This window comes from Sphaeramia orbicularis, chromosome 12 (genome assembly GCF_902148855.1).
Source record: "Sphaeramia orbicularis chromosome 12, fSphaOr1.1, whole genome shotgun sequence".
In the NCBI taxonomy this organism is placed as follows: Eukaryota; Metazoa; Chordata; class Actinopteri; order Kurtiformes; family Apogonidae; genus Sphaeramia; species Sphaeramia orbicularis.
Genome location: NC_043968.1, coordinates 18775558 through 18788080, shown reverse-complemented (window position 1 = coordinate 18788080; position 12523 = coordinate 18775558). Strand labels below are relative to the sequence as shown.

The 12523-nt window shown below is 37.3% G+C and overlaps 1 protein-coding gene across 2 annotated transcripts in view; it reads left to right on the top strand.

Moving 5' to 3' along the window:
- Positions 1-12523, top strand: part of myo18b (myosin XVIIIB) — a 50920-nt gene that overhangs the window by 5291 nt on the left and 33106 nt on the right. For both annotated transcript variants that reach the window (XM_030150989.1, XM_030150988.1), the window contains exons 6-14: positions 3233-3443; positions 3529-3671; positions 3775-3875; positions 4019-4082; positions 6285-6429; positions 8003-8173; positions 8985-9075; positions 9429-9621; positions 10635-10715. In XM_030150989.1, coding sequence (XP_030006849.1) covers positions 3233-3443; positions 3529-3671; positions 3775-3875; positions 4019-4082; positions 6285-6429; positions 8003-8173; positions 8985-9075; positions 9429-9621; positions 10635-10715 — 1200 coding nt within the window. The remainder of the gene's footprint in view (positions 1-3232; positions 3444-3528; positions 3672-3774; positions 3876-4018; positions 4083-6284; positions 6430-8002; positions 8174-8984; positions 9076-9428; positions 9622-10634; positions 10716-12523) is intronic.

Here is a 12523-nt window from a genome sequence, read left to right as displayed (position 1 = left end):
CTTTTAGCCGTCAGCTGCTCTCAGCCTTTTGGTGATTTAGTCAACTGAAAAAGGCTTTCATCTGTTCAGAGTCCACTGTCTCTGTCTGTCTGTCTGTAAAAAAGAAACTTAGATACTGACACTATTTCAGCTAAAACAAGGAGAGAAACTAAACCTTAAATAGCAACACCTTAAATGTTTATGTCAGGGGTAGGCAACCTTTACAATTGAGAGAGCTGTTTGCAATAATGCAATCGGGTGCATGTATGTATGAGATTTTTATTCTTTTTTGAATAATTGCGATGTGTTATTCCAAAATACAAAATTAACTGAAAATAGACAAATTATTGACAAGGCACCAGGCTCTAATTTTGTATGTGACACACACTGTATTGGTAGGTTTCCATGTGTTTTTATGTAGTAATTATTAATAATGATTATTTTCATTGTCAATTATTCTGAGGGTTTATTCTGGATTTATTGATGAGTTTTTCTTTTCTAAAAAATGTCAGATAATGGGGAAGAATGCTGATCAGTGTTTCCAAAAGCTCAATATTACATCCTCAAATGTCTTGTTTTGTCTATAGCCCTAATACACTGCAGCCCATAAAATTGAGATAAGATAAGATAAGATATATTTTATAGTCCCCAGAGGGAAATTCATTGTGGGCAAAAGTGCAAGGGGGCTGCAACGCCATACAGAAAACAGTACAAACAAGAAGACATCTCAGTGGAGACACATGACAATAAATAACACTGCAGACACATGACAGCAGTAAATAACACCAACCATACTATGAGTTGGAATAATTTCATTTTCAGGCACATCATATTGTCATCATTTAACCTCCTAAGACCCAGCTATGGGTTTTCTGTCCACATTTGTGGACAAGAGTTTCACAACTTCATACAAAAAAAGAAAAGAAAACTGTCCACCACAAAAGACATTCCATAAAAATTTAAAAACTGCATCTGAAAAAAATGTTGCATCATGATGTTTCCAATGTAGGCACTTATTTAATAAAAACAAAAAAAGCTTGTACTTCGCTGGCATTTCCTGGGTCTTAGGAGGTTAATGAAAAGAAGTAAAAATATTCTACTGAAATTTTATGGGCAACAGTATTCAATCTACTGCCATAAAGGAATAAAGAAATTAGAAAAATTGAAGGAGCTGAAATCAGAAGAAAAATAAAAATTATACATATACATATAAACAAATTAATTACCAGAATATTTGAGAACTCATTGAATAGTTGTGAGCTAATGACTGATCAAATAACTGCAGCAGTTTTAACAGGCTAATAGTGCAAAATACATACTAATAAATACTAATACTTTCTATTAGGAGACTGTCTGCTTATGTAAATAAATAAACAGGTAAACTTAAAGTTGTTTTAGTAGGTAGTGATTTTGAAAAATTGCCTAAGTATATACTTTAATAATTTCAAGTTGAGAAAACATACACAGGCATTTATGAGTGTATATTTGCATAGTACAAGGAAAGCAGACTGAGCTACCAGTAGCACACCATTAGCAAAAAAAATACATAAACAGTGATGTTAATGTATACACATTAACTTTATGTAGGTTTAACCTGGATAAAGCTATGTAAAAGTTATAAAGTATATCATATAGAATAGAATCTGTGGTTATCTACTGTTAAATTGGATGAAGTATATAAAGTACAGACAGATGTAGCATGGCTGCTTGATGCTAACTGATGGTGTGCTGTGACAGACATAGTACAGGTGTGTTCAGTGACATTAATCTGGGCTGTTTCCATGAAGACGAGCTGCTTAATGTAACAGAAACATTGTTAATGTCATTAGTTTCACCTCATCGCAGTGTTCAGGGCTGCCGTCTGTATTGCTTATTTCTAATTCTTCTGTGTGTCTCTGAGCCTCAGTATTTGGTTAAAGGGTGGGTACATCTGCGGTGCCTCTAATTGGTGGGGCTGGATGGATCTGGACCAGGGTCACAGCCTCACGTCATACTGAGTTAGGAAGGCGAATTAGTGAGCTGTGCTGTGTTCAGGGGACATTTTTAATTTTTTAGAAGAAAAGTTCAAAACAAAAGCGAGGAGTTTTATAGAAGAACTATATTTATGCCGGCTTCCACATGGTTTTTTTTTTATACAGTTGTGATTTATTATCATTTATTAAAATATTATCCTCTGTATTTTGCATTTTTCAGTGAAACTCTGGTATTTACCTGTATTTAATTTATTGATCATATCGATGTTCATAAAAGCTGAAAGTAACAAAAAAAAAAGCTTATTATGTCAAAACAGAGAAAACTGAAGAAAAGGGACTTTTTCAGCAAAATATATAATTAACTGAACATAAAATAAGCACAACCACTGTCATTTGTCAGACTATGTGGGTTTTAGTGGTGACTCAATGTTACAGAAGATGACAGTGTTACTATGCTCACTATGGAGTCTCTGAACATCCAAATGGGTCATATTTGATGACCATGAAAAGCTAATAAACTGTGTTTTACCTGAATTATTTCAATGTGTTGATAGGATTAGAAGTTATTAAATGCTTAGAATCAGTAGGTGCTTTTTGTTTTTAGGTCTTTGAGGGTTAACCAACATCCACCCAGCCAGCATGTCCATATGGGCCCCAGAAGGGTTACATTTGGGCTGCATTTAAGGGTCCCATGTGGGTTTGTCCGCAGTTTCCATGGTGGCCCCACATGTGTTTGCCCACATCAGAATCAGAATCAGAGATCTGAATATCTCATATTTTTTCTTCACACTATTTTATCCCACGATATTTATCTTTCATGTCATTTGCACTACTTCTCATGTTATTTGCACAACTTAAATTCCATGTTTTACAAATATCTTAGTTTACAATACTTTTTATTTTTTAATGTAAATAACGGTGCCTTTTACTGATATTTGTTGTTGTTTTACTGATATTTTTTGTCTGTCTATAAATTCTTGCACTGAAATGGAGAGCTTTACCTCAGTTTCACTGTACATGGTACAATGACAATAAAGAGATTCTGATTCTAATTTTGATTCTGATTCTGATATGGGCAAACACATGTGGGGCCACCATGGAAACTGCGGACAAACCCACATGGGACCCTTATATGCAGCCCAATTGTAACCCTTCTGGGGCCCACATGGACATGCTGGCTGGGCAGTGGTGTGTAAATGATCATAATATCTCTAATATTTAATATCATAAAGACCAAGCATATCATCTGTTTCTTCTATGTTTTTTTTTTTTTTTGTCAGACACCCAAGTCCCGACGTGGTGAGTCAGTGTGGGATGCTCCTCCTGCTCTGGCTGCCCTGGTCAAACGGGTGTACGTGTCCATGGTTGGCACCAGGAGAGACCACAGTGTATGTGCAGTGGGACGCAGCGGGACTGGAAAGACCACCACGTGCCAGGCCTTCACTCACGCTCTCCTCAAACAAGCTGGTACGACCGGAGAGAACATCAGCGGTGAGTAGAGCAGCTGGACCTGGAGCCATGATCATGTATGTTTTAGCGCAAGGGATACGTTTTATTTGTTTTCTTCATTCCACAGTTGAGCGAGTGCAGGCGATGTTCACCATTTTGAGGTCTTTTGGATGTGTAAGCTCCGCCCATAGTGACGCTTCATCTCGATTTGCCATGATGTTCTCCCTGGACTTTAACCACGCCGGACAGGCAGCTGCTGGACACCTACAGGCATGAACACACAACACACATACTAACAGTGGTGAACATGTTTGCATGCAGACAGTCCTCTACCCCTCCACCTTCTGCTCTGATTCTCCAACCTCTTCATCAGACTATGATGCTGGACAAATGGAAAGTCTGTCAGAAAACTCAAGGAGAGAGTAATTTCCTGGTGTTCTCTCAGATGCTGGCGGGACTCAGCACAGAGATGAGGTACTGACACATTGCCTTTGTTCCATTACGCTGATTTGACTGAAGCTCTTATTCTCATGTTCGCTGCAGTTTTGACAGTTTGCATCCTCTGAAGATATTCCCCCGTCACTAATCCTTCATCACTTCCTGCATGCCTGTGACAGGACTGAGCTGCAGCTGCACCAGCTTCCTGAGTCCAACTCTTTTGGTATTGTTCATCCCTCCAAGGTACAGTAAGTGTAACATCAGGTCTGACTGACAGCGGTCTAGACTCACTGTCATGTAACATAATTTGTGACTTTTACATGGCTTACAAAATTAGTTGGACTTGAGCTTGAACCGATACATGTTTCTCTCTGAGTCTACAGTAGATAGAGAGAAGCATTATGGGTAAGATTAGGTTGCAGTTTTGCAGAGCACACAGACACACAGCAGCAAAAAAGTTCAACAATTGTCGCTTTTCCATCGGACATATGCGCAAAACTTTACTGAAATTTTCAAAATGTCGAAAAACCAGAAGTGCGTTATGTTGGTTTTTCCATTAAATCAAAAATGCGATGATTTGCTTATTTATTATTGTGAGATGACACAAGAAGTCATTTTGTAAACCTGGCGAAAAACGTAAATATCACATAGATTTACAGTTATGTTCATTATTATTATTTTTACATATTACCCCTCTATCCCATACTAAATTAAAAAATGATTCAGTTTCCTTGTGTGTCCGCACATACCACGACATATTTCTTTTAAAACTTGTTGTTGTAACATCCGTCAGCATCCAGATTTTTTTATTCACGTGACTCTAGTTGCGGAAAAAGGTCTTTACATTGCAGTTTTGCGTGATATACCAATTGCACTATGCCTGAAAAACCACTTCTTGTCAGCGCAAAAACTTTTAATGAAAAAACAAGAGTTTTGGCAAAATTGTCGTTTTTCCATAAGGTACATTTTTATGTGCAAGTTATATTCGCACAATTTGAGGGTCAATGGGAAAGCGACTAATGATCAAGCTGACTGATTCATTCATTTTATACTCAAAATCTATGCAAACAGATACAAATCTGAGACTTAACCTGTCCAATTTTGCATACTCATGCACACCCGAAATTTCTACCTGAACCTTTAGTTTCAGTTTTGTTTAGATTAGTATGTGTTGTCAATGACACTGTCCATGAGCAGCTACTAACATGCAAGGCTGAAATCATCAGTTATCAAGGCTGAAGGGGTAGGGAGGCTGACATACTGTAACAAACAAACAAACACTGTAAGGATGACAGGAGGATGAAGGACACAACCACGAACATGTGTTACAGAGAGACAAACATCACACTTTGACACTCTTCGCAGTTATAACAGCTAATTTCTTGACACAAACAATACAATTTCAAGTAATGTTATGGTAAGTTGAGTACGTTATGGTTGTTAATTTGGTGTTGGAGATTTGAATTTTTACTAAATTAGTACAAGTCAGATCATGTGCAGTACTCCATTATACTAACTCCGGTGTGGTATCATGAGGAGTACAACACAGGGTCAGAATAACTTGGCCCATAAGTGCATTATGAATTAGTTATATTTAGTGTTGTTCATATCATTTTGTTTTGTTTTGTTTCATTTCATTTTGATTCATTTTGTATCACATCATATTGTCTTGTATCGCACAGCATTGCATTGTATTCTATCATGACGTATTCCATTGCATCACATTGCTATGCATTGCAAGGCATCATATCATATATCGTATCACGTCATATCATATCATCTCATACTATGTCATATCATATCATCTCATACTATGTCATATCATATCATATCATATCATATCATATTAAAATATCACACTTGTTTATCTTATTAGGCCAAGACTTTATCCCGATGCTGTTCACTGCAGAAATAAATTACTGTGATATTTTCTTGTTGTGGTTACCCTTTAAGGTAGAAAATATATCAGAGTTTTAAATTTGACTTAAACCTCGACTTCCATCACCATCTTCGGATAATGTCTGTACTTGTAGAACAATGATTTAACTCTCCCCTTTGCTGATAGGAGATGCACTTCAGTTGTTCCCCTCATTGTTATTGACGTTTATCTGGTCCCTGTCTCCACAGTCACTTAAAGAGAGTTTAACAGCTTCAGATAAGATCACCTGAAATTTAAGAGAGCACACGTCGGTGACTACAATACTCAGTATTTTAATAAGAAAATAGCACTAGTAATATTTTTGCAGCGTTTGACTATATGTTTGTGTGAGGCTGAAGTATTGGGGGAATAAAATCTAAAAAGAGAGAAAAGGATTTTTGTAGAATGTGGAGAGTTTCAGGCTCTGAAAGGAGATGAGATATGACTCAGCCGTTCCTCCACCTTATTAAATAGCAGATTTCAGAGACAGAATAGACAGCCCATCCCTCCTCCCTGTCCGTCCGTAGGTTGAGGAGAAACAGCGTGCGTCCGTCGCCTTCACCAAGCTGCTGACTGCCATGGAAACGCTGGGCTTCTCAGCCAGTGAGCAGAAGGCGATATGGCATGTTCTGGCTGGTATTTACCATCTGGGAGCTGCCGGGGCCTGTAAAGGTAACACTGATTCATCGTCACCACAAACACTTAATGAGTCTGACAAACATATACACACATTCACTTTGCATCATCCCAACAAACAGGACAAAAGAAAACCTGCATCTATGGAACTAAATGAACGGTTGCATAGGTTTTTGGTGAAAAATTAATTCTGGTTTAAATGAAGTCAGTGTCCCCTTTAGTTTTTCATCTGTTTTTCTTTCAGTGTGTGTCATTTGTTGTTGTATTATTGATTATTTACAGGGCTAAGTGTATTCTGTTGCGGTGTACAATAGTTTGATCAGAGCCATAGTATTGACAAGGGATGCATAAGGTGGAAAAAATGTAGTAAAGAAGACTCACACCAAGTTATTTTTTTTTCTTTTCATCGTGTAAGAACAACAAAAGAAGCAGTTGCCTTTTTGCATCAACATTGACCTCCTAAACTATTGTGCAAGCTTTTGCACAATTTGTGGTATTTGGTTGAACTATTGTTTGCATGATACAGGATAATCCACTGTACACACAACATTGCAGAAAGAATTGCATACATCATAGGTAAAGAACTGAATCTAAAAAGATGGATTTGCAGTAAAATCTGCAGGGTTTGTTTTTTCTTGGCATCATGAGACAAGTATCCCATAATCACCTCTCAGTATATTGTAATTAATCTAGTCTGAGAGGAAACAAAAATTGTAGCTACTTTTCTGAGCTCTGTTTTTTACCTTTTGGAAAAGTTTCCCTGTAATTGGGTAGATTTGGACACACCGACTTTGTCAGGCAGGTCAGGGGTTAAATACGTTATTGACACCTTTAATTACTAATCACTGTTAAGATTCTGTCAAAAGCAATTCTACTGCTCGACACTGGAGCTTTGAAAAGTGGTTTCACTTTTCCCCAGCGGCATGAGTGAGTATCAGGTCATCTCTATTTATATTTGGTGTTTTGTTTTGTGTCGTGAGGCGAGAGCAGTAGAAGGAAGGTGTACAGTATATTGGGTCTGGCACGGGCCAAGGTCGAACCCCTTATAGTTTAGAGACCGTCTATAAAAAGAGCCTGGAATTTCCCTAACATTGTGCCTAAGGACCTTGGTAGAGATATGCATTTTACAGAATGCCCCCTTAAATGTGAAATGCTGTTTTGCCACTACTTTATACGAGCTGACCACCAGTTTTTAAATCATCCACCTCTAGCAGAGTTTTCATAGCTGAAGATAAACTATAACAAGTGGTGCCAGGCACAACAAACCCCGCCCCTTGCACGTATTTTGCCAATTATAAGTAAATGGGAAGATTTTTTAAAAATCATAAAAAATTTGAACTTTGACCTACCTCTCCCAAAATATAATGACAACTATTCTGGGTCACTGGCAATTTATGAACCCAATTTGGTATGGATTGAACAAATAGTTTTGCTGCTAAAGTGTTAAACAAAAAAACAAACAAACCGAACCACAAACAATACCCCTTGCCTCCCTTTCAGGGGGCAGCGTAACAATAGTTGAGACATAAATCCATCCAACTTCTCCGTTATAGTCATTGTCTGTTCAAATAAAGTCATCATGTCTATTACTTTCTTTTCTTTTGCACAGTGGGTAGGAGGCAGTTTGTGAATTTTGACAGTGCCCAGGTGGCCAGCAGCGTGCTGGGGTGTGAAGGGGAGGATCTGCACACTGCTGTCTTCAAACATCACTTGCGACAGCTGCTGCAGAGAGCCACTGGAGGCAGCAGAGAGAGGACCACCTCTGCAGAGTCAGAGGAGGGTGAGTCAGACACATGCACACAGCTGGTGACTGGGAACCATGGCGATAAAACATCAAGTTTGGAGTCTTAAACCAAAGACAGAGCAGGTCTTTGACAGCTGTTGAAGGAAACTGACATGTAGACTGAAAACAGGATAATGAGTCTGGACTCCAGCTATATGTCAGGTTCTCAGTCAAATTAACCCATAAAGACCCAGCGCTACTTTTATGTCAGTTCCCAAATGGAATTTTCTCTATATCTAACCCTTCTAAATTGATTTATCACCATTTATTTATAATAGTATCCCCTGTATTCTGTATGTTATCAGTATAAATCAGGTATTTTCCTGTATTTAATTTACTGATCATGATGTTCATAAAAGCCCCGTTTAAGGTTATTATATCAAAAACAGAGAAAACTGTAGAAAAAGTGACTTTTCCACTAAAATACATCCCTAACTGAACATAAACCAAGTATTTCCATCCACTGTCATTTATCGAACTCCATGGGTTTTACTGGTGAATCAATGTTGTAGAAGATGACGGTGTTTCCACATTCACTACGGAGCCTCTAAATGTCCAAATGCGTCATATCTGATGACCATGAAAAGATGACAAATTGCATTTTACACCAATTATTTACATGTATTGATATTATTAATGGATCAACACATAGTGAACACTTTATATCAGTAGATGGTTTTGGTCGGTGGTGGATGTTTGGGTCTTTATGCATTAAATAAGATACTACATATTTACATTTAAACATACACAGAAGCAGAAAACCATATTTAACCCTCGGCTAATATGTTCCTTCTTTCTTTCTGTGCAGGGCCCAGGCTGACAGCTGTGCAGTGTGTTGATGGGATGGCTGCTGGACTCTATGAGGAACTGTTCTGTGCCATAGTCTCACTCATTAACAGGTATAGAGGTCTATAAATGTCTAATTACCTGAACGGCCATGAAGCCAGGCCATCGAGTGTCTGAAATGCCATTAAAAAAAATAGCTTAAGGACCATGATACAGATGGGCTTACATATAATCCATGAAGCTACATTTAATAAACTTACTGCTGATTATATGAGAATCATTTTCACACCGCATTGGATGGCATTTACTTTTTCACTCCGGTTTTATGTATCTTAGCATCACTAGTCATAGTGGCCACCTGTTGGTTTGTTTTTTCCACTCAGTGATGGAGAGCAAAACTGACGTCTCTGCTGTCAGTAGTATCAACACAGCGCAGTCATACTCTGTCCATGTATGTTGTTAACAGGGCTCTGCGCAGCCAACAGCTGGCATTGGCCTCTGTGATGATCATAGACACACCTGGAATGAGGAACCCGAGACATTCTGGAGAGGAGCGAGGTGCCAGCTGGTCTGAGCTCTGTCACAACTACCTGCAAGAACGGCTGCTGGAGTACTACCACACACACACCTTCAGACACACACTGGACAGATACGCACAGGTAACGCATTCTATACTCATGAAAATGCATGAAACCGCACAATTAAACTCTAAAGTAGTGTTCTGTAAGATGTAGTGCTACAAAAGACAAAATAATGGGTCCTCTGGAGGCAGTGTTTGTACCTCGGGCCGTCATTAAACTGGTTCAAAGTACACATTTATACAAATTAAATCTGAAAACCAGGTAAAATTACAAAAGTCAGTTCAAGATAGCACACTGATCAAGGAATCTGTAGGGGAATATTAAATATCAGATAGACTACAGTACTTCCACTGATCATCCATGCTTGCAGACAGCCTTTGTCATTCCCTCTTAAAGTAGCAATTTATGAATATTTTCTGCTCCTTTAATAGGAGAGTTTCATTGCACACAATAACATCAAGAAATGTTATAATATAGAGGTGTTGCTGAGATACCAGATTCCTCAAGGTCAGTTTAAATGTCCTCATCTAGTAGGTAACTCAAGTGATTAATTGATGTTTGACTGAAGAACCTAGATGATAAACCCTCACTGACATGAAATAGAGGATATTACAGCCTCGATATAATGTAAAAAAAAAAAAAAAAAAAAAAACTGTGGGAAGTTATATAAAGCCTCGATATTTGAGTTTATCTGAATATTGTAGTTTAATGTCAAAATGGTGTATTCTATTTGTGATTAAAATTGCTCAGTGTATTATATTTTTAGCCACATCCCCTCTCCAAATGAATACTAATATTACTATATGGTACCAAATATTGAGTGTAAAGTATGGAATATTGTGAGTTGTATTTTATTATGTATCATGTATTATGTATTATGAGTAAATTCACTGCTTATATTTCAAATTTAGCAGGTTTCAGAGTAAAGCATGAAGCAGCAGTCACTATTTTTGATCCTTTAAGCACAGACAGATGACAACACTGGGCTTACTCATGCTTTAGTCACACTGGTCATCTACACAGTTTTAGTTGCATAATGAGTAATTTGACATTTGAGATAAATTGTTTCACACACATGCCGTCTGTTGCAGGAGAATATCCCAGTGGAGTTTGAGTGTCCGGAGAACAGCCCGGCTGAGCTGGTATCTACCATCGACCAGGCGCCTCCACAGGTACACAACAAATACTTACTGCATGTGAAGTACATAGGGTCAGATTCACTGCGGGGGTTTTGTTGCCATTAAACCAATGGAAATGAGACAAAAAAAAGTGTTATTTACAAAGCATTTGCAAAAAGTGAAATTCACTGAAAACTGCCCCGTCAACAGAGAACATTGTGGGTGTCTATGCCATTAGTGTGAACGTAAATGAATAGTCATACATTTGGTGCAAAATCATCCCCATTCTATCCAAATAAGCCTCTATCAAAAAATGTCTAGTTCTTTTAAAAGCTCCAGTAGATTTCCACAAGCAGCCTGGTTGGTGCAATTAAACTCACCTCTTACAAAAATCATGAAGTATGTGAGGCTTTCATGTTTAGATATGTTTACTAAATTTCAAAATACAGAATACACACAGGTATTCACACACATAAAAAAAAAAGAAAAAATCAAACAAAACCCACTTAACCCTCCCAAATCCCTTGATGTCATCAGATCTATATGCATATACAATTTGGCACTGTAGATATAAATAAAATTACATATCATAGTGTTTCATACACATACATCTTAACTTAAGGGCCTTGTACATGTGTCGTAGGATTGTCAAAAAAGGTTAAGAAAAATTTCCACACTTTATGAAACTTCTGTTCAGATCCACGTAATGTACAGGGCTGTGTATTGGCAAGAATCTGGCAATACGATACGATACAAATCACAGTACTCGGATCACGATACGATATATCACGATATATCACAATACTGTTAGAAAGGCAAGTTTTTAGTGGTTTTGTTTCTTTTTTAAAAGATTATGTCCTGGAAGAATGGAATTACACCACAAATAAGCACAAATACTAAACATATTTTTATTTGATCCCAACAGGATCTAATGCTATATCGCAAAATGTTCCTGTGTTCAAAATTAAATTATTTTTTACAGACATTACAGTTTAAGATCCTGTTCAAATGTTCATATTCTGTTAGTTCATAACTAACATCAGAACATAATTTTTGTGCAATCCCAACAAAGGAACTAATATTATTTATTAAGAGTGTTAAATAATAATAAAGAAAATATAAACAAAAGTGAAAAACAAAAAAACTAAAATGAACCTCCGCAATATCTACATTTGAAAAAAATACCTAAAAATATTGACACAGTACTTTTTAATATCGATACTGTATTGTGAAATGAAATATCACGATATATTGCAGAACCAATATTTTCTTACACCCCTAGTAAGGTATATCGGATTTTTTCAAGTTAAAGATTGAAGATCACTCATCTGTATGTGAGGCTTTAATGATGTTGAATTAAACTTGCAGGAGCCATTCATGTCATGATTTTAAAAACTCACTTTCCTTCTGCAACTCTCTCTAAACGCTACGCTAAATATAAAGACAGAAATATCATTGACTTGCTGCTGTTTCATGAAACTGAAAAAAGTGAAGCCTCTTTAATAAGCTGTAGGGTCACGTCCATGTCACGCCTGACAGTATCTGAACAGTGATTGGTAATTACAGCTGTCAATCATGTATTTTATCTCCCTGCCTGGAAATGCATGTGACTAGATAAACAGTTTGGTATCACAGAGTAGGTTTTCTACAGATATAGATGCCTCATGGAAGTCTCATTTCCTCTCAGACACCATGAATTACAATATGCTTAAAGGTAATTCAGATTTTATGTAACTAGGAAAAGATCCATTGAGATTAAGAACTTCTTTTACAGAGACAACTAGAAACGTATTAGGCTCACTGCACCTTGTTTGATGGAGAACATGTTTTTGAATATGTACACTGTGAGGAATATGTAACAG